This window comes from Otolemur garnettii, unplaced genomic scaffold (genome assembly GCF_000181295.1).
Source record: "Otolemur garnettii isolate 467f Iridium unplaced genomic scaffold, OtoGar3 scaffold00018, whole genome shotgun sequence".
In the NCBI taxonomy this organism is placed as follows: Eukaryota; Metazoa; Chordata; class Mammalia; order Primates; family Galagidae; genus Otolemur; species Otolemur garnettii.
In genome coordinates, this window is record NW_003852413.1 from 24327266 (window position 1) to 24349571 (window position 22306).

General features: G+C 53.4%; 2 protein-coding genes across 4 annotated transcripts in view; both read right to left on the bottom strand.

Moving 5' to 3' along the window:
* STARD3 (StAR related lipid transfer domain containing 3) overlaps positions 1-9750 on the bottom strand; it is a 23947-nt gene extending 14197 nt beyond the window's left edge. For 2 of the 3 annotated variants that reach the window (XM_012803152.2, XM_023511104.1), the window contains exons 1-2: positions 9603-9716; positions 7552-7656 (exon numbers count right to left, since the gene is read on the bottom strand). In XM_012803152.2, the coding sequence (XP_012658606.1) occupies positions 7552-7591 (40 nt within the window). In that variant the 5' untranslated portion in view covers positions 7592-7656; positions 9603-9716. Of the gene's footprint in view, positions 1-7551; positions 7657-9602 lie in introns of all 3 variants that reach the window. The other variant, XM_003786419.3, reaches the window with a different exon arrangement.
* Positions 9751-11626: 1876 nt separating this feature from the next.
* PPP1R1B (protein phosphatase 1 regulatory inhibitor subunit 1B) lies at positions 11627-18999 on the bottom strand. Its single transcript, XM_003786421.2, has 7 exons — positions 18919-18999; positions 17251-17311; positions 16920-16942; positions 16474-16549; positions 13231-13434; positions 11766-11885; positions 11627-11676 (listed from the first exon to the last, which is right to left on the bottom strand). Exons 1-7 carry the CDS (start codon positions 18997-18999, stop codon positions 11627-11629), a joined length of 615 nt encoding a protein of 204 aa, XP_003786469.2.
* Between the last annotated feature and the right edge of the window lie 3307 nt (positions 19000-22306).

Below are 22306 nucleotides of genomic sequence, written 5' to 3' on the forward strand. Positions count from 1 at the left end.
AGCTGGGACTACAGGCACCCGCCACAACGCCTGGCCATTTTTTGGTTGCAGCCATCATTGTTGTTTGGCGGGCCCGGGCTGGGGATTCAAACCTGCCACCTTAGGTGTATGTGGCTGGCACCTTAGCTGCTTGAGCCACAGGCACCGAGTCATATGACTTCATCTTAACCAAGCACATCTATTATGACCCCACTTCCAAATAAAGTCACATTCTGAGGGGTTAGGACCTCAACTTATCTTTTTGCGGGGAATTTAATTCAACCCGTAACAGCAACATACCTCTTTAGTGTCTGGCTGAGCCTTCTTTTGTAGAAAGGGAACAAATATGTGTATGTTATTTCTTACATCCCTTCTTCTTTCTTTTTTTTTTTTATTTTTAGAAACAGGGCTTCACTTTGTTGCCGAGGCTGGGAGTCCAGTGGCCTCAAACTTGCAATCCTGCCTCCTCCTTCTCACCAAGCCCAGCCTCCTGAGTAGCTGGGACTATAGGGGCAAGTGCCACCACATCTGGCTATCCCTTCTTTCTTCCATGTAGGACAGCTGCTACCACATCTGGCTATCCCTTCTTTCTTCTGTGTAGGTCAGCTTCCTACAGATGCCCTCAAGTGTGGTATTTTTTTTTCACTTAACAGTATATCCTAGAAATCACTCTGTCTCAATTTTACATTGATCTTCCTCATTCTTTTATAGAGCTGCTTAGTTCTCCAGTTTCAATCTCCTGTGAATGAGCATTAGATTTGTAATTACCAGAACTGCTGCAATGAATAACCTTGGGCATATATATCTTCATGTTGTTGGAAGTGTATCTTCAGGAAGGATTCCTAGAAGTGGTACTGCTGGGTCAAATTGCATATGCGGTTTTGCTAGGTATTGCCAAGTTCCTTTTGCAGTTTGCATTCCCACCAGCAATGCACGAGAATGCCTGTTTCCCCACAGCCCACAGAATGTATCGTCATCCTTGTCTGTCTGTATTTTTCCCCGTCTGGGTCTTCCTCTCCATCTCACTGCCATTTCTGAGTTTTTCTCTCCACCCCCACCAGTCTCTCTCCCTCCCTCCTCTTTTCTATCTGCTCCCCACCCCACCCCCTACTTCTGGGTACAGTGGCTTCCCCACTCTGATCTGCTTCTATGTCTGTCCATCTTTCCCTCTGGCTTTCTCCCTCCCTCCCTGGGGACAGGACTTGGGTGGCAGCAGCTTGGGTGTGAGACGCACTTGGAGTGGCAACTGCACTGACACTCGCACGCCCAGACATCCCTGTTGAAGCAAGAGACGCAGATGGGGCTAGAGTAGAGGTGTTGTGAGAGCCTGGGAGAGCTGTAGATGCCAGGGGGTGGGGGAGCCAAGCGTGGGGGCTTGGAGCAGGTGTGGGGGCTGCTGGCCACGAGTCAGAAAAAGGGGGTTCTATGCCACCCTCCCACTGAGAGTAGCTCAGAGTCCAAACAAGAGCCTGTGCCAGAGATAGCGCACTGGTCCGGAGTTAAGAGACTACAGCGGGGTCTCCAGACAGGCAGATTGCAAGTAACTTTGGGCAAGTCCTTCTCACCAAGCCTCTGTTTATCTGGGGAAAAGGTTGGATGTTTTCTTCAAGTCCCCTTTTATTCGAGACATTGTCTCAAGCTGTCACCCTGGGCAGAGTGCCGTGGTGTCATAGCTCACAGCACCTTCCAACTCGGGCTCAAGCGATCCTCTTCCTCCAGTTTTTCTATTTTTAGTAGAGATGGGGTCTCACTTTTGCTCAGGCTGGTCTTGAACTGGTGAGCTCAAGCAAGCCACCTGCCTCTGCCTCCCAGAGTGCTAGGATTACAGAAGTCCTCCTTTTTTTTTCTTAATTTTTAAAATTGTATTATTTATTTTGGGGAGACAGAGTCTCACTCTGTCACCCTGGGTAGAGTGGCATGGTATCATAGCTCAACCACAACAACCTCAAACTCTTGGGCTCAAGCAATCCTCTTGCCTCAGCCTCCCAAGTAGCTGGTACTACAGGTGCTCATCACAACACTCAGGTAGTTTTTCTGTTTTTAGTAGAGATGGGAGGTCTTGCTCTTACTCAGGGTGGTCTCAAACTCCTGAGCTCAAGTGATCCACATGCCTTGGCTTCCTAGAGTGCTAGGCTTATAGGCATGAGCAACTACACTTGGCCAACCCCCCTTTTATTAAAGAAGAGAAACTTTTTTTTTGAGACAGAGACTCAAGAGTGCTGTGGCATCACAGCTCACAGCAACCTCCAACTCCTGGGCTCAAGCAAGTCTCCTGCCTCAGCCTCCCAAGTAGCTGGGACCACAGGCGCCCGCCACAATGCCCGGCGTTGTTGTTTTTTGGTGGGCCCGGGCTGGATTCGAACCCGCCACCTTAGGTGTATGTGTCTGGCACCTTAGCCACTTGAGCCACAGGCGCCGAGCCAAAGAAGAGAAACTTTAAAAAAAGTAAAACCTCATTTTAAATCTCAATATATATAAAACAGAAATCAAACTGCTGTGGGTAAAAGTGGCTATAGAGCCCCACAGTCAGCCTTTCTTCAAATTCCAACATCAGCCAAAGCCTCTCTGGCTGCAGTTTGAAAACATGGCTCACTCAAACGTCTTCAAAAGGCCTCTGAGCTCTGTCGCACATGACCCAGAACTGCCCCTGAAGCAGAGAACAAGTGCTTCAGTCCCCAAAGCACTTGTTCTCTGCTCTAGGTCACCAGGCCATGGAAGGCAGAGGCTGACCACTGCCAAAGGAACAGCTAGGGCCAGCCCCCACCCTGCCAGGCCCACCCTCCCACCAGGAAAGAGGCAAGAGGGAGCACTTAGAGGCTAGAGACAGCAGGGCTGCCACCCAGCCCCCTGGGAGCAGCACCCCCCTTGCCAAGCCCACCACCTGCTATCACTGGCCCCTCCCAAGCGCCTTCTTCAGAGGTGTCAGAAGGGGAATAGCGCATGTGGTGTGAAGGAGTCTGCCTGTTTGTGGAAGCTGATCTGCTAAGCCTTGGGGGGATGGGGAGATTTTACCATCTTAGATTGGAAGGGGAAGAAGGTGGGGAAGGGTGGGCACATCAGATATCTGGGCACAATGGATCATTCCCCAGGCAAAGGGGAGGAATAGGTATGGGCCCTCAGGTCTTCTCTTTCTCACCCCCAGGATATACTAGGTACCAGCTTCACTTGCAATGGGGTACAGGGCAAACAACAGGACCTAGGAAAAAGGAATGGACTTTGAGGTCAAGCTTAAATCTCGGACTGCCCCCTTCCTGGCTGTGTGATCTGGGACAAAGCATACCCCCCCACCTAAGACTGTTTCCTCGGCTGCACTCTGTAACAAACGATAATATACTTAATGCCACTGAACTGTACCCTTAAAAACGGTTAAAATGGTAAATCTTACTTTATATATGTTTTACCATGAGGTTAAAAAAGCCAACCCAAATCCCTGCCTTATGGGGTAGTATTTAGATAAGTGTCAGGAGGGAGTACGGGCAATGCTTGGTCAGTGGCGGCTGAGACGGAACAAGTAGCTGGCAATACCTTTCAGGTAAGAGGGAACTTAACAGGAAGGGAGTCAGAATACACTATAGTGACCTATAATAAAAATCACCCTGAAGGGCCTGGACTCAAATCTGATCTCTATGATTCACCTGCTGTGTGGCCCAGAGCAAGCTCCCTAACTCCTTGGTCTGATTCCCTTGTATATATCCAGAGATGACCCACAGCTCTTGGGCGGTGTGGACCTCCAAATCCTCCGCTGTGGCTGGGGGAAGAGCAGACACAGACTCTGGACAACACTCCTGCTCTACATTCCTCAGGAAACTCTAGCACTAGCCCTATATTTGCTATGGGGACTTCCCAAGGGGTCCTTAACTCAGTACAAACCAGGGGGATCAGTGAAGCCAAGGGAGAACGGGACTCCAAGGCAAGAGAAGGGCCAGAACTTTGATTCCCACCAAGCTAGTCAAATACCATGCTGTGCCTCAGTTTTCTCTTCTGTGAACGGGGGCTAACAATAGCACCTACTTCTTATACGTGCTAGAAAGATTAAGTGACTTATTCAATGCAGTGGCCTAGAACAGAGTGGTCACTATGTGAGGGTTAGTTGTTATTACTTTCCTGCCTTTTCTCCAGATAAAGAGTCTTGAGCAGGGCATGGTGGCTCATGCCTATAATCCTAGCACTCTGGGAGGTTGAGACAAGTAGACTATCTGAGCTCATGGTTTCGAGACCAGCCTGAGCCAGAGCAAGACCCGGTCTCTGAAAACAGCCCAGCACTGTGGCAGGCGCCCTTAGGCCCAGCTACTAGGAGATGGGGAAGAGAATCACTTGAGTCCAAGAGTTTACAGTTGCTATGTACTATGGCACCAGGGCACTCAACCTCAGGGCAACTGAGTGAGACTCTTGTCTTCCAGAAAAAAAAAAAGAGAGAAAGAGAGAGAGAGTCTTGAGCTCTCACTGGCCAGTGAGATGGCTTTGGGCCATGGCTGGAGTTGTTCTGGGTCAAGCAGCCCCTGTTACTAACAGACTAATGGAAACTCCACAGATGGGTGGAAGGCACGGGCCCTGGGTGTGGAGGAAGTTAGCTTTGACCCATGTCCTGCTGCTGGCCAGCCCAGGAGGGAGCTGGTTCAGGGAGGGCAGGATAGCAGACCAAACAGGCTAGGCACCATTCAGGTGGGCCAGTGCAAAAGAAGCTATCTGGAGGGCAGTGGCCTGCGGTGGCACTCTGCAGACATTTTTTTTTTTTTTTTTTTTGAGACAGAGCCTCAATCTGTCACCCTGGGTAGAGTGCCGTGCTCAACAGCAAGCTCCAACTCCTGGGCTCAAGCGATTCTCCTGCCTTTGCCTCCCAGTAGGCACTGGCCACAACGCCCGGCTGTTTTTTTTTTATTTTGGGTTGCAGCCGTCATTGTTGTTTGGAGTGCCTGGGCTGGATTTGAACCCACCAGCTCAGGTGTATGTGGCTGGCACCTTAGCCACTTGAGCCACAGGCGCCAAGCCTGCAGACATGTTCTTAATGCATCACACCCGCTCCCAGGAGCGGTGGTGAGAACCCCATCATGAAACTGGGAGAACTGCCCCGGCTACCCCAGCCAGGAAGGTGCAGAGCTGACCCCAGAGGCATGTGGGCTGCCCTTTGCTGGGCTGAGACTTGCCAAACACAAATGTTGCTGCCCTCTAGAGCCTTTCCTGGCCAGAGGTGGGTGTTAAGAGACCACAGCTGGCACCTATGCAGAGTCCAGTATCTTCTCTCTGCATCTCAACCATCAGTAATTCTGTTATCTCTTCCTTCAAAATCTGGCCAGTGTCTGCCCACTGCTTACCTAGCACAATAGTACCGTACCCTACCCAAGGCCATCATCTGTCACCTGCTATAGCTTCCTGACCTCTTCCTTATCCTAGCCACCTGAGATTGTTGTTCACACATCAGCCAGAGGGATTCCGTTAAAAGTCAGACCACATCTCCCCAGTGCCCCAAACCTCCAGGGGCTTCCCCAGAGTAAAGGCCAAAGTGTCTACCCTGGCCTACAAGTCCCCCTTTTCCTTGAACCCTCCACTCTAGCCACACTGGTCCCTCACTGTCTTTGCACACATTGCACACACTCCTACCCCAGCGCCCTGGCACCTGCTGCCATGGCAGGAGCTCCTCTCCAGGTCTCAGCATTGCTTGCTCCTAACTCCATTCTGATCTTTATGCAAAATGCCCTGGGGAGAGACCTCCCCGAACTTTGTGCTATATTCTTCTTCACGACACTTGTTGCCCCTAACGCATGATATCTTCAATGGTGTGTGCTTGCTGCCCGTCTTCTCCCACTGGCATATAAACTCTGTGAGAGCAGGGGCTTCCCTTTCTCTGCTCACTGCTGCAGGTCCAGGACCAGAATCGTGCCAGGCTCATAACAGACACTCAGGAAACCACCAAGCAGTTCACACCAGCAGCACATGCACAAGAACACACGGACACTCACACTCAGCTCTGGGATGAACCCCTTTCTGTCCAGACTGCCTCTCCCAGAGTTGGACTCCACCTTCTGCTAGCATCCTGCCCTGCCCAGGGCCCTAGCACTCCTCAACAATAAGGCAAGGGGACTGGTCTCCTGGGCACCCTCCCCTCCCCTGAGCCCTAACTTGCAGTGAAAAGACTCCAAGTGAAGTTCGATCCCTTTGTTAAGAAGGGTCAAGGAGAAGGAAGGACTCACCCCTCAGTGGACTTGCTCTTACCAGGGGGTTGGATATCCACCCGGTACGGTCCTAACCATCAGCGCTCCCAGGGCACACCACAGTCAGTCTTCCTTCTGTGCCCCAGCTCCCTTTCTCCTCATTCTGGAATGACATCCTCTCTCTGGGGGACTCTGACCCTTCAGAGTCTTCTTCAAATGTCACCTCCTGGGCAAAGCTTTCCCTCACCCTCCAGGCTCCCCTGATCTTTCAAGACTCTGGATTAGCACTTCCCTTATCACAGCTAGACTGGAGCCTCAAAGCTGTTTCCCCTTGAGCGCGCCTAAGGCTTGAGTCACATGCCTGGCCACTTACTTGTCTAATAAGTGAACTAGTCTGTGGATCCCTAAAGTCCACTCTGAAACAGGGCAAAGGATGTAGGTTTGGGGATTGGGCATAAGACCTAAAGTCAAAAATCCAAGGCCATCCCTTATTAGACTGTGTGCCCTTGACCAAGTAACTAAATCTCACTGAACTTCAATGTTCTTATCTGTAAAATGGGGAAAATGTAATACCTTCTTACTTCACAGAGTTTGAAAGGATTAGAAATAACATGAGCACGGTGCTTACTTAATAGTAGCTATTGCTGCTATTACCCTCCAAGGGCACAGTGTCAGAGGCAGGTCCCTGGGCCAGCCATTCTGCGCAAACTGTGAGTCCCAGCAGTACTAGGGATGGAAGGATGGGCCCAAGCCTCAGGAAGATGATCTAGGATGGCACATTCTGGGTTCTCCTGTGATTCAGGGTTCAGTGGCCCATGTCATCAGGCTTAGGACAGTTGGCGTAATGGTCCTACCCACAGAGGGTTTGGGAAGTCCCCTGGAGAAATGGGAATTTAAGGAGAGGAGGGCATGGCTGCAGTGACAAGTAAGATCTTAAAGCCAAAGCCTGGCTCTATTTCTCCTTTCCTTCTGGGGAAGCATAAGAGGAAGAGTCAAGGCAAATAGAAACTAGATTCTTCACCATATACTCCTCCTCCCCAGCCAGGGAGGCTCTCCCACTACAGTTTACTGGAAAACTCTAACAACTGAGATCTACTCAGCCCTCCTTTCCCCCTCATGCCAGCCCCTGTTAATTGTCAGAGAAGTCCCAGCTCTGTGAATCCACAACTCTGGCCTACTCAGGGGCCAGTGACTCAGGCTCCACCCCATCCCTCAGTGCTACTGGGTGAAACTTGAGGCTGATGAGGTCAAGTTTCAGGCTCAGTCTAGGGCCCAGTCATCTTCCAAGAGACATCTCAGCCTTCTCAAAGAAGAGCCTCTACAAAGATGGGGGGTGTTTCAGCACAGGTTCCTCCCAGCACCAGCCCTGACCAAAGGCCAGGATTAGCCTCCTCCCAGTAAGAAAAAGTTCAGAGAGACATACGACTGGTCAGGTGGAATATCCTCCTTGTCTTCTGTCCCATCGATGTGGCAGCTGCCTGCTTGGAGGCTAAAACCCCAAGGGAGTTTCTGGGAGACAGCTGTAGACCTAGAGTCAGGGGATAGTTCTTTAAATCCCTGCTGTATGACCTTGACCTTATCTCCCCTGAATCTCAGCTTCCTTACCTATAAAAGGGATCCAACAAGCTCTACCACTCAGTGAAATACATACTAGCTGCCAGATGTGCAGGATTTTGGGTCTCACCTACACTACCCTACCATAATAAGTCTAGGTGTGTGAGAGCTCAATTTAATGCCATGTACAGGTATTAAGAGCCTACAGTGTGCAAGATACTGTGCAGGACCCTGCTCTGGTCCATCAAGGGCTCTGGGTCTGATGAGGAAGCCTGACATAAATAACATGGTGCCACGCTGTGATTAGTGTTTTCAGGGAGGAATGAACAAAGGCTGTAGGCTTCCAGAGGAGCGATCATCTGACCCCGGCTGGAGTGGGTGAGGTCAGGAAAGCCACAGGGAGGAGGGGCAATCAGATCTAGGCCTTGAAGAATTAGCATCTCTCAGCTGGAAATAAGGAGGATGGGCATTCCAGGCAGGCAACAGAACAGGAGGAACAAAGGCCCAGGCTCTGTTCTAAGCCAAAAGCCCAGCCCAAAGGTATGTATAATGATCCTACCTTAGGGGGCCTAGCCCTGAACACCAGGTACTAGGCCTCCAAAGCATAGTCCTAGAGAATCATCCACACTGGTTCCTAAACCAAGGGATATTTTCTCAAGGCCAAGCAAGGAAAGTAATCACCAATCTCAACAGAGAAAGCAGCCTCTGTTTTCTTCAGCTTCATCTCCCTGCACCCCACCACTCTAGAATTAATGCTTGCCATCTAACATCATTTGCCCATTTCCATATTTGTTTTCCTGAGCAGACTGACATCAGGTCTGGGCCTCTATCACTCTTTTTCTTAAAGCCAGGGTCTCACTCTGCCACCCAGGCTAGAGTGCATTGGTGCAGTCATAGCTCACTGCAGTCTAAAATTCTCAAGCTCAGCCTCCTGAGTAGCTGAGACTACAGGCAGACACTACCACGCCAGGCTAACCTGACCCTATAGGAACAGGGTCTCATGTTGTTAACCCAGACTACTGGCCTCGAGTGATCCTCCTGCTTCTGCCTCCCAAAGTGCTGAGATTACAGACATGAGCCACCGCACCAGCCCACTTCAAGTTTAAACACACTGAGCTCTATCTGAAGTGGAGCTGTCCAACTGACAACTGGATGGCCAAATCTCCAGAGAAAGGCTAGGCTGAGGATGTGGGTCTGAATATTTAGTTGGTGCAAAGCTGAAGCTGTGAGAGTAAATAAGACCATCCGGATTCAGTGTACAGAGCAAGGAGTTGGGCAACAGAGGAGAATGTGAAATGGTACTTCTGACCTACAGTCAGAGCGGTTGGTTAGAAAATCAGGAGGTACTGAGGCAGAGAAAGCCAAAGAAAATGGCAGAGAGGTGGAACGTGTCAATTAGGAGTGTCAATGCACCTCTAAGTACTCAAGAAAGATGATTTAAAGGGCCCTTTTGATATCTATTAGGAAGTTATTCATGGTCGTTTCGGAAGGAAGTTGGGGGGACACCGGATGACAACGAGACGCAGACCTACCGCCCTACCAGAATGCGTAGATGTTTCCCTCCTCCTCCCAAATCCTGACCCTTCCCCATACCCAAATTCTGTCCCTTAATACCCAGCATTGTTCCCCCACCCTCTCCAATCCCTTCACAGTCAAGAGGGAGGCTTTGGAAGGCGATCCCAGACGCTCTCCTCAGCTCTCTAGGGTGGGCAGGGTCACCAGGAGTCACACAGCCTAAGACCCCCGAAGCCCGCACTGGGCCGAGAGAGGCCGAGCAGAGGAAGGGGGCGGAACCTGGACACGGTGGGTGTGGGAAGGGTCGGACAGAACCTAGAACGGACACCGGCAGGGAGGCAGGATCGGCCGGCAAGAGGCAGCCCTCGTACCACCTCCGGTCCCAGTAACTTCTCTAGCACCCACCTGCTCCATGTCAGCCACGGCCCGGGTTCTTCCTCCTCCAGCGCAGTTCTGGTCCGCGGCACCGGCGGCGCCTCAGAGCGGAAGAAGATCTTGCAACGGCTTCACTTCCGCCTCTGAGTCCGCCCCTGAGAACGAACCCGGGCTCGCGGCTGGCTGCAGCCCCGCCCCTCGCCCCGCCTTCAGCCCGCGCGCTACTAAGAAGCGTGGTAATAGGGACCAAGGCCGAGGGAAAATGCGAAGAGTTGTCTTCCTGTGGGTAGGGGAATGAGAAAGTAGCCCAGGGGCGTCATAGTTACTGCGCCCTACAGGCCTGGCACTGTGGAAGATAAGAGAACTTTCTAAAGGGAGGCCTGTCTGTAGGGGTGAGGGACAGATCCCTTGGAGAGATCCAGAATTACTTTTTTTTTTTTTTTTTTTTATGCAAAGTCTTACTTTGTCGCCCTCTGTACAGTGCGTAAGTCACAGCTCACACAGCATCCTCCAACTCTTGGGCATAAGCTATTCTCTTGCCTCAGCCTCCAAGTAGCTGGGACTACAGATGCCCACCACAAAGCCTGGCTATTTTTTAGAAAGGAGGTCTTGCTCTGGTTCAGGCTGGCCTTGAACCTGTGAACTCAGGCAATCCACCCGCCTCTGCTTCCCAAGTGCTGGGATTACAGGCATGAGCAGCTGGCCTCCACAATTACTCTTGAAGGACTTTTCCCACCTCTCCCCCAAGGGTCACCCCATCCCACGCCTCGCCTCTTTCACCCATCCCAAGCCAAGCTAGAACTTCTGCAGTCCTTCTTAACAGTGCCTCAAGGCTATTATATGCAGAAGACTCATACAATAGGTATTGCACCCTTACCCTTCGATGTCTCTAAGTCTTCCATATTAGGACTCTCCATTACTTCCCCTCCTTTCCCCCCTCACCAAGAGAGGAATCTCAACACAGTTATTTACAAAGATTTATTACAGCTTACAGCACTGAAGGGGTTCAGGCCTGGAGTTAGGGAAGAAGGGGAAGGAGGCAGAGCAGCTAAGGGATAAGGAGAACCTGGCTCCCCTCACTGCGTACTCCCCCAAGGATGTATACTAGGCGGCATTCCCAGCATCAAAGCACACACAAAATGCAACAAAGCAGCCTCTGCCAGTCCATCTTCCAGGCACCCACAAAGAGCAGGGGTAATAAGGGGAATTTCCAAAATGTTGAGGCTGTGTAGAAGGATGCCTGAGTCCTGGGGCCTGGTTCAAGCCAGTGAGGAGAGGGGTGATGACTTGGAATCTCCCATAGGAGAGGGGATGGAGGTGGATCTAAGGGTACCTACAGGTCCTCAGTACCTTCTTTCCCCAAATCTTAGGGTCCTGCCCTGTGGGTCTCCTGCGCCCAGGGGAGAGGATCTGAGGAGTAGAATTGTGAAGGATAAATCCTTGTTCCTGGTTTCCTGGATTTTTTTTCTTTTTCTTTCTTTCTTTGTTTTTTTTTTTTTTAGACAGAGTCTTGCTCTGTTGCCCTGGGTAGAGTGCCATGGCATCATCATAGCTCACAGCAAGCTCAAACTCCTGGGTTCCAGCAATCCTCTTGCCTCAGCCTCTGAAGTAGCTGGGACTACAGGCGCCTGCCACAACACCTGGCTAGTTTTTCTGTTTTTAATAGAGATGAGGTCATGCTTTTGCTCAGGCTGGTCTTGAAATCCTGAGCTCAGGCAATCCACCTGCTTTGGCCTCCCAAAGTGCTAAGAGTACAGACGTGAGATTACACCCAGCTGGTTTCCTAGATTTTCCAGTGTGAGCTCTCATATCCCACCTCCACTGGGAAAATGACTGGCAGGGGAAGACATTGGGCAGCAAGTGCCCAGGTTCTCTGGGTATCAGCCATAGATGGGCAAACAAGCAAACAAAGACCAGCCTTAGTCTTCTAGAAGTCAGAAGCCGCAGCCCTAGCAGGTAAGGGGAAGGACACAAAACAGGGTGCGGACAGAGTGGGTTTCTGGGCAACAGTGATGCCCCCTCCACATCCTCCTGGGAGATGCAAGGCTGGGGACCTATGTGCCAGGCTCAGGTGGGGCAGGGCGCTGAGGCTCATCTCCTGGCTCTACAAGACAAGCAGAGAGGGACTCAGGGCCTGGCCCCACCCACTAAGATCCCAGCCTTGCTTCCCCATCACATACTCTCATGCCTCACCACGTAGTGCTGGGTCTTCCACTTGATCCTCAGAGCTGCCATCTCTCTGGGACTCATCCAGAGGGGGTGGGCGTTCCCAGGGCCCCTCCAGACCCTGGCCATAGTTTGTCTTCTGCCCAGCTGAGGATGAGAATAAAAACACAGGCTCTGAGTATCCATCTCGATGTCCTGGAGCATGAGCTAAGCCTTTCTGATGGCTAAGGCTAAACTTTCTGTGAGCATATCATGGCATAGTAGTGAAAGCAGTGGACTAGGACAGCTCTTCCTTGGCTAGCCATTTGTCTTAGATAAATCAGTGGCTATCTTTCTGACAGAGATAATAAAAGGGGAGTTGTGTAGATTACCTTAAACAAGATAATAGTTAATTCCCAGCACAACCCAGCACCAGCACCCAGAAGCAAGTCAGCAGTGGTGGCAGTGAATAAGCTTGTCATTTGACATTTGACCCAGTGCCCTAATGCTTTTCCTAAGGGAAGACTCTCCTCTCACCTCTTTTCCACCTCCTCTGGGTGGGGGTGGGGGAGTCTTGGTGGGAACTGACTCAACTCTTCCAGCTTTCCCTCGTTGCTAGCAGCCTCATTGCCAGAGATGCAGACAGGAAGCCCAAGCTATTTTGTTTGGGTTAAAAGCCTGATCACTTCAAGCAGGGCTAGTTGACTGTTCATTATTCCCATAAATACTGAGACCAAAAAGTTTGATATATCCAGGAGGGATAACTATGGCATAGCCTCCATGACTAGGTGTGGAAGAACTAGGCATGGGTAGTGGCAGAGGTGAAATCTTTCTGTCTAAAAATTTTTGGCCCTTGAGACTTTCTGTGGGTTTTTTTGGATCTGGAGCCTCTGGCTCTGAGGGCTTCTGTATAGGTATTAGGCCCCTCCCTCGCCCCTCTCTTCCAGGAAACTGAAGCTGGAGGTGCAGAGGACGAGATTGGTTCTTGAATCCTGGAGTCTCCATCTAGACACTAGGGGGCACCCTCTCACCCCATCCTAGGAAGGAAAAAGAAGGAGAAACAAGAGTCCTAGAGAGGGCAAGTCAGCCAGCCCTCTGCACCCTAGCAGAGACCACATCCCAAGTTCAGAAATGCAGGCAATGGGGATGCTGGAATCTCTCAGACATCTATCCCTGAGTGTCCTCACACCTCTTCACTGCCGTGAGTGGGAAGTCTTTTTCTGGGTCTACTCTCAAACCTCATATGGCTTTGGCCTTAATTCCTAGGGATGAGAGGATTTATTAGGGAAAACCTGATTGGGAGAAGGACTGAGCCAAGGATGGAGGAAGCTCATGTTTCAGGTAGGGCTGAGTGTGAGGCATCCTGTGGAGTGAGAGGACAGGGAGCCCCTGTGGTGTTACTGCAGCCTGCATGTGTGAGAAACTGAACTGGGATGGGTTGTCTAAGGACACTTAGGGACCCACACCTAACCACTGGTGGTGAGGCCCACATGTCATAGTCTCTTCAGCTTACCAGACATTCTGCTGCCCTTCAGGATTTCAGCCTGGCTGTCTTCTTCCTCCTCCTCTTCTTCATCATCCTCCTCCTCATCCTCCTCTTCCTCTCTTGGATAACCCAGCTCTCGCAGCTCTCCCAGCTCATCCTCCTCCTCTGAGGCCTGGTTCTCATTCAAGTTGCTGATGGACTGCAGGTGAGACTCAGCAATGCGCTGCACAGCTGTCACAGAGGGGACCCAGGGAGGTAAGTGCTAACCAGAGGCAGTTATCTGCAAAGATCACTCTCGCAGGGGCCCAAGTTTAAAGGCCAAAGGCTACAGGTCAGTTTGCTGTGGGTCAGACAAGGGCAGAAACAGCAAGGAGTAGACTTTATCATGTTTGGCTCTTAAGCTATCTCAACATACTGGCCCCCTGGAGGCTGGCACCAGGCAGCTCCCCTACACCACAAGGTGCCAGGCTGGGCAAGACCAGGCGGGCACAGCAGCAGCTTAACATTCCCTGGCTGCAGAGCTTGGTTTGCCAAGAACCCAGTCCTGGAGACAGTGTCTACCAGCTTCAAGCCTGGGCAGAAGGCACAGGGCCCGTTGGCCAGGACCTGGGGATTTGCCCCTTGCCATTTCTGGGGTAGTGCCTAGCCTGCTTAAGGCTCACTGCTCACCCCGATCCTGCCTCCCATGCTCTGCAGTCACCACCCCGTGGCACTGCCCAGTCACAGATGCCAATCTGCACACTCTTGCCTAGGCTCCGAGGGGTTGGAACAATTCTCAGGCTGAGGACATAATAGTCTGCAGCCAATGTAGTCTGTGCCTGGTGATGTGGCCCGTTCAGATGCGGCCCCTACAATCTTGACCCACATCCCCAAGCTCCCAGCTCCCTCTGTGGTGACCTAGAAAGCGTCCCCAACCCCCGCCAAAAGACCTGCTTGGAGAATGATGCTAAGGGAACAGTGTGGGCAGTGGAGAGAAGTTTCCAAAAGATGGAAAAGAGCAGGGGCTTAGGAGAAAGGGGGATAGGGTCCTGGGGATGGCAGGGGTGGGGACACTGTGAGGATAAGCTGCAGGAGTGGTGGGATTCTAGAGTATATAGGACACAGGCCACAAGATGCTGACAAGCGGGGATGGGGGTGGGGTAGGGTTGCAGCAACTTCTTTGGCAGCGGCCCCTCCCCTCAGAAGTCCCAAAGGGGTAGGTCCAGGCTGGAAACCTCCGGTGCAGTGAGCAGGGCACCGCACTCCTGCCAACTCAGGGACAGGCACAGAGGGTGCATTGTGTGTGCCTGCTGCCCCACCCTGCCCCCAGCTCTCTGCCCAATGCCTCCCGCTGGCTCTGGGCAAGCCACCCAGGCAATAAAAGTGCAATAAATCTCCCTACCCTGGCCTTGGCGACGCAGCAGATCTTCATCTTGAGCCAAGTGTGAGAGTTCCAGCCTTGAAGCACCCCCTCCAAGACCTTGTGTTGTCCACCTCCCTTGAGGGCTCTTGACTCTTCCCCTACAAACCCCTAACCTGCTAGGCACTTCCTTTGCTCATAAAGGGTCCAAAGCCTACAAAACAGTGCCCTTCTGGTACATAAGGGTCTTTATAGGTTGGTGGGGAGATAAGGGAGGAGAGGAGGTGGCACTTCGGGCAGTTTTCCTCTCCCCCACTGGGGGAGGAAGAGTTCAGTTCCTGAGCCACAGTGACAACAATAGGTGTGTGTGGCACCCATGCTGGTGCCTGTGAGCCTCCCTCATCTCTCCTCACCTCCTTCTTGCCTCATCGGGCTCTCTGGGGTCTCCTGCCACCACCCCCCCCCAAGCTGTCTTTTCTGTTTCCATCCCTGATGGCCCAAGTCTTCCCTTCTAAGTTTGAAGGTCCCCAGACTGCCCAGCCTTCTCCTGACCCCTTCCCACTTCTCTGTCTCTGCTCACATGGACTATCCTAAGCTATAGCCCAAAGGGACAGTAAAGTGGGGGCATACTTTTGGCCATCAAGGTATGTGGGCAACACCTTGGACTGAACCTCTTCACCTAGGCTGGCTTCCCCATGCTCCCAATCCAGAGCCCAGCTCCTCACCCTCATAGCCACCTAGCCTCTCCCCAGCCCAGGCTGGGGAGGAGTGGGATTTCTCTCCTGAGGTGTTACCTCCTCCCTCATGCCTGCTTTGGGGCCTTTCTACACATTCCTATGAGTGGGGAAGTCCACCAGATGCTGGACCACACTGCCCACTTGCTGCAGCTGTCTTGTCCTGGAGGAAGAGAAAGAACCTCTGCCCTTCTCTCCTCACCTCCTGGCCTTTCTTCTCTGCTCACAACACCAGCAGGCAGGCTGACAGGTGCACCTGTTGACCTTGGCTCTGCTGGGAACTTACTAAACCCAGCCCCAAAGTTGCTCTCAGCACAGCTTTAGCTTCCAGTTGGTCTCCCAACCTCTGTAGGAGGAAGGGGGCTGGCCAGGCAGTAAAAGCCTCAGGCAGGGGTTGAGGTGGGGGTGTGTACACTTCTAGGGCTCAGTTAGGACAGGCCCTCCACACTCCAGTCTGTAAGCCCTTCCCTTCAGGTTTATCTTCCAAGCTCCCCTCCAGACACCAAGTCCAGGTTGGCCTTAAAGCCCCTAGGAGTCACACCTCCTCCTCTCTGTACACCTTTTTCCCTCTCCCTCAAATGTCCTGGCCTGCCTGTTAAATTCCTATAAGCCTTCAAATCCAGCCTTAACCATGCTCTCCTCTGCAAAGTCTCCCTGAGCCTTTGAGGCAGCTAAGTGTCCCAGGAGGGCAGGAACCAAATTTTGCTCCTTATTCTGCCCAGTGCTCACCAGTGAGGCCTGGCACGTATTAGATTTTCAGTAAGTGTGTGCAAAAGGAATGGCTTGCCTTTTGATGCAGAAAGGAAAAGCAGGAGAGTCCAGCATGCAGATCTGTGCAAATGGGGGAGGGAATGTGTGATACCAGGTGATAAGAGAGGGTGGGAGGTGATCTGGGAAAGGGGAGGTGCAGACTGAGTCTCTTTCACATGGGTGCATGCTGGTTATTTCAGAACAACTTTTTTTTTCAACGCCACAACCTAATGTTAGAGCCTACAGCTGCCTCTTTCAGCCTTTGGGCTCCTTGTGTTTTTCAAGGACAGATTAAGAAAGGATTGGTCTTTAAATTGGGGTTGTGATACACAAAACAATCCTGCCCCACTGACAAAAGCTTAACATTTCACCTTGCTCCCCTAAAGTCAGCCTAGAACTGTCTAGGGATCAAGGGAACAGACAAGACAGATGGGTGGAGGGTAGTACCTTTCAGCGAGGGGGGTGTGTAGGCACAGGGGTTGGATCTCTTCGACTTGAGGTGGTGCCCCTCTCCTGAGGCTCTCTGCCAGAGAAGTGCCAGGTTAAATGGGCTCACCAGAGGCCCCTTCCCCTTACCCTCCCTCCATTCCATCTTACCCATGGCAACCCCACTGGTCTACCCTCTGCTAGTGGACCTGTACCTAGCTTGAGTCTCCACCCTGTTACTTTGGGAAGGTCCCCATAAATCATGGTTCAGGGCAGGACCCTAGGTGCTGGAGGTTACACTAGAGCCTGAGCAGAGGAGGATCTGCTGATGGCACCCTGACAGGCACTCTCAGAGGAGATGCTGACTGATATGTTAATGTGTCCTCCTGGGTGGCACTGCAGGCTCTCATCCATACTGCCCCAAAGGGCCCAGGTATTCTTGATTCCAACTGCCCTGGGAAACTCACCTGGTGAGGGGAGGCCTCCTCCTCTGAGGGAAGCCGCCAAACCAAACCAAATCAAACGGAGAAAGGAGGAAGAAGGAAGAGGGAGAGAGAAAAAAATCCAAGTTACCTTCCCCAAAGTCTCAACCTTCAGGGCAAAGGAAAGTGTGTCCCTTCCCTCTTGATGTTGGGAGGTGCCATGTTGATAAATAAACCCAGTAGACTTGGGCTTCCAGAATTTATCCACTCCCCTGGCTTCAGTACTGTCTCCTACTCAAGGGACTTTGGTAGGGCCCCTAAGAAGGCATCAGAGGTAGGCTGGGGCAGGGCTGGGTGGGCAGGGAAGGGGTCCTACCTGGTGAGGAGTGCTCTGAGACCCTGAACAGCATGGCAGGGGTTGGTCTCCGGCGCCGGATCTAGGGAGATTTGGGGTAGGGGTACAGGATAGACACCTGCAGCCACCCCCACCCCTAGAGAGCAGGGAACAAACAGTGCTTTGGAGTCCCCAGGGAACCTTTGAATCAAAGACTGTCAGAGCTAAAAGGAGCTCTGTAGCTCACCCAACCCCCTCATTTTCCAGAGGTGAAAACCCAAGGCTCAGAGAGGTTCAGTAATGTGTTCAAGGCCACATAGCAAGTCCAAAGGAGGAGAAAAACCCCAGTCACTGGTTTCCATGCCCATCTCACTCCATGGCTACTCCAGAACAGATATTTTTTCTATCTTCTTCCACCAAGGCCCTTCCTTACTCCAGGTTTGGAAGCCCTTGGGAGCCAGAGCTGGCTATAGCTTCAGCGACCAGGGATGGACCCTCTGGCACCCATGTGGCCCTGCCCATCTAAGGTCAGCTCAAGGGCTCCAAAGAAACCACACTCAGCTGCAGAGGGAGGCTGAGCCTGGGCACTGCAGCAACCTCTGACCTCACCAGGCTCTGGTGGGGGACTGAGACAGGGACCAAAGGGACCTGGGGGGTATCTCTGGGGCTGGGACTGGGCCCCTCTGGAGGTCTCTGCCAGGCTCTAGAAATCATCACCCAATCACTGTGAAAAATGAAAAGTTGCCCTTTCTGGCTACATGAGCCAAGCCAAATGGGGGGGCACTGAGCACTCCCACCAACTGCCACAACCCCCCACCATCAGCTTGGCAATCAGACCAAGGGTAGGTTAATTAGGTCCCCTTTGAGCTCCAGGGAAAAGCACAGAGAACCAGGTGAGTTAGGCTGAAACTGCTGCCTCCCCTTGCCAAGCTCCCCACACACCCTCCAGACCAAAAGCTGCTTAGGCTCAGGACTCAAACCTCTGCCCCATCTCCCCTTAAAAGCACTTGGCCCCGTTCTCACTGCTGCGTTGGGAGCCAGCTGCATCTCAGCAACAAGTGACCCCCTGCTAGGCTGTGAGGGCGGAGTCCTCTGTCACAACCTACCTACCCCCACCTTGGGAGGCCTCCCAGCCCCCAAGAAGGCTCTCCCTAAAACTCAGTAGTCTGTGGGAAGAGGTCTGGCTCCTGTAATGACTGGTCACCTCTCCCTCCTTGGAGTCTGACAGCAGAAGGAGGTCAGGAGATCCCAGCCTAGGCGCACACGATGAACTAGAGAGGGGCAGGGCAGTGGAGTAGGGGGCCTCAACTCCCTCTGTGTAAAAGCGTTTGAAGTTGGTCCCATCTGACCAGCTCTGGACTGGAACTGGGGCAGAGTGGTCCTGGTGGTAGCCTAGGGAAAGGGGCTAGCCTAGGGGGCTGTGCGGGGTCTAAGGGATAGTACCCCCACTGGGGACGGCCCGGAACCGGCCTGCTCCCCGACGCTGGTTCGCTGATGGGAATTCTCCGGCCCCAGGGATCCGGAGGGAGGCCCCGGGAAAAGTTGCACGAGTCTCCAGCGAACTTTCCGCGCGGCCTCGCGCCCCAGCAGTGGCCGCGACCGAGTCCCGGGTGTCCTTCTGCCCCCACCCAAGCCAGTCCGCACAGCAGCGCCGAGCAGCCCCGCTGGGAGTGTTGGGGGCGCTGCCGGGGTGGGGCGCGGCCCCCTTACCATCTCCACCTGGCGGGGGTCGAGCTGGCTGGGAGGCGCGGGCACCGAAAACTGGATCTTCTTGCGGTCCTTGGGGTCCATGGCGGCGGGGCGGGCGGCGAGGCTGGGGCACGCGGCTCCGGGTCTCGGCTGCGGTCCCTGCTCGGCTCCCCCGCGTTGCTCGGGGCGCCGCGCTGACGGCGGGCTGTGTGTGGCGAGGAGGAGGAGGAGGGCTGTTCACGCACAGATAAAAATACCGCGCTGGGCGAGGGGAGGGCGCGGGAGCGGGGAGGAGGGGTCGGCCGCTCGGGCTCGCCTGCGGGGCCGGGCTGACGCGCCCTCCGATCTCTCCGGGCTCCCTCTGGCTCTCGGGTTCGCCTGCCCCGCTCGCTGCGCGGAGTCAGGGTCTGGGTCCCCTGGCGCCTCCGCCCTCACGCTGTCGCCCGGGGGCTCTGTGTCTCAAACCTCCTTCCCTCGCGCTCTTTGAGCGTCTCTGAGCGTCTCAGAGTCTGTCTCTGCCCCTCCCGCCTTCCTCTATCTCCCTCCCTCTGCCTCTCCTCTCCGTGTGTCCTTGTCTCTGCTGGGCTCAGCCCTCTGGTCCCAGCCTTGGGGTCCTCAGCCCGTCCCCTCAGCGGAGTGGGACTGGCGCCGGGTGCTTGGAGGGAGGGCTTAGGCGAAAGTGGCCAATAAGCACCAAGAGCTGTGCTCTCCTGGGGCGGGGAGGGTGGGGAGTGCGAGCCAGGGCCGGGCTGGGGGCCCCCTGCGGTCTCCCCAGAACTAGAAGTTGCATTATTGATGGAGTCCAGCAGCGAGGATAAAGGGGCAGGAAGAGGGGGAGGCAGGATTCCAGCTTTTAACCACTTCATGGCCCTGATACTTGGAATTTCTTGGAGGCTGTGAGGTCGTGGAGAGAGTGCCAGCATGTCACGCTGTGGAATGGGGGTGCCCTAGAAATGGAGTAAATGTGAACGAGTTGTGTGCGGGAGGACACATGTCAGTCATCATGGCAGGGACTGTGTGCGAGCGAGTGTCCTGGGCCCTGTGGTGTCCAAACCTGGCTGGTGGTCAGTGTGGACGAGTGTGAGTCTGTGTAAGTGTGTCAGAGTGTCAAGGATTCCTGTGTGAGTGGCAGGGTGTGGGAGGACTGCGTGCGTTTGGGGGAGGGTGTGGGTGTGGGGGAGGATGTCAGAGGCTGTCAAGGTGATGGGCAGGCGTGTGCCAGCTTGCAGGAGGGTGGGGGCACTGTACCCACAGCTCCAGCCTCACAGTAGACTGGGTATGAGATTGTGAATGTGTGAGTGCTCTTGGCGGGGGGAGCAGAAGGGAGATGTGTCCCTGCCATGATGTACACTGGATTCACGTGTCTCCTGCCTTTTCTCCCCAGATCTTTTGGGGAGTACAGAGCCAGCCCAGAGTTGGGAGGGTTGGGGGCTGCCTGTACACGTGCCATCACGTGTGTGAGTTTGGTGCATTGGGGAGCAGAGCGGGGGGGGGGGGCATGTGCTCCTTTCTGAGGTGTGAGCCTCTCTCCAGAGGGCTGTGTGTGTCTCTGGAGCAGGGAAAGGGGAGGAGAAGGCCTGTGGGTAGAATGTCCTTGTCTGTCTGTCCAGGCCTGAGTGTCTTTGCAGGATCTGGTGTTTCCTCTGCAGAGCTGTGTGTAAGGGTCTGAAAGCCTCTCTTTGGTGCTGAGAGGGCACATGTGTGTACATATGTGTGTGTCTTCCTGGGCTCTGTTAGTGTTGGCGTCCTCTCTCCTGGTCACTCCCAGGCCTGGAACAGCCAGGAGCTCTCCCTGTCCTCCCAATGCCCCCCCTCAGCAGCTTTTCTGCTCCCAGCTGTGCTGTGCTGGGGCCTTGGTGGAGTGAGAGGCCAGAGGAATGTTATAGAAATGGGGTCAGAGCACACTCTGGGAGTGAGGGGGTGGCAGAAGGGGCATGGCTTTGCTCATGGGAGTAGAATGTCCTGGCCACTCAGGTCCACATCTGCCAGCCCCAGGTCTGACTCAAGTTCCTGGGTATGTGTTGACTTATATACTTGTTGGGAAATAGCCGGATGCCAAGTTGCTGGCCCAGGGATATGGGCATCACTGGCAGCCTCTTGGCCCAGAGCCCCTCTTCCTGATGGGGTGCGGTGGGGAGTGGCAAAGGCCAGTTTGGCAGTGCCATAGGAGGGTGAATGAGAAGGCCTGGAAAGTAGTAAGAAAGGTCACAGGAAGGGTATGGCCCAGGCGGTAACCTTAACAGCCACTGGGCAAAGGACCTGTGGCTTCCAGAGCTGGGGGTTGTGAGGAAGGATGAAGGGGGATGAAGGGGACAGAGGAGAGCTGGATTGGTGAAGAGAGGACAGGGTGGCATCACCACCAGTTGCACCTCGGAGCCCATCAGAGCCAAAAAGGCCTTGGGGAACATGGCATTTGAGACTCCTTTGACCAGAAGGGCTTGTTTATGGAGGCTCTGACAAAGTATTGGAGCTCTAGGAGCCCCAGCATCAGAAAAAGTTCTCCTGACCCAACTAAGAAGGGAGATGAGAGCAGAGGATCTTCCCTCCTCAGATAGGCCTGGAAGATGGGGTCTTTGGGTGTGGAAGTGAGTCTCTGTCCTCTCCCCCCAGCCTTTGCCTGGCCACCCACACCTCTGGCTGCTAAACTCTGGGGCCAAGAGGGACAGATAGGAAGGAGAGGAAGGACCACAGAGACTGCACAGAGACAGGAGATGAGAGAGAGATAAGGGGGTAGGAGAAAGGAAAAGAGAGACAGAAAACGTGAGCGATGGAGAGACAAAGGGAGGCAGAGAGAGAAAGAGAAAGCCTCAGGAAGGAGAGAGGCAGGAGACAGAGATGGAGAGGGAGTAAAAATAGCTCAGCATTAAGATAATTGCAGCTCACAGCTCTGCCCTCCGTTAGGAATTAAATGAGGTTTTATTACTTTGATTTTTCTCTCCTGGATCCTACGCGACTTCTCAAGAACTTGGGGAAAAGTTTTTCAGGTGGGCGGCCAGGTGGTGGGGGCTGCGTGGGCGACAGAGGAGGAAGGGAAGGGGATTTCTGGGAGCTGGAGGAGGGGTGGGCCTGGGCAGGGAGTGGGAGAAGCTGGTGAAGACAGTGGAGCCCAGCAGAGGCTGGAGGAGGTGGCCAGGACCAGGCACATGGGAGGAGGGGGCACTGAGAAGCAAGGGGCCAGGATGACCTCCATTCACTTTGACTTAGGATTAATCATATGTAAATGAGATGTAAAAATAATATGCCACTCCTTGGTTATTATTCTTGAGTTAGAAGCACAGGCAGTTGGGTCCAAGGAACAAATTCAAGACCTTGTTTGACTTAATTGTGACTGAAGTATGGGTCTTTCTGCTTGGCCTGACAAAGTTTATGGCAGGGTATCTATTAGGGCATCAGACCTGAGCACAGTATT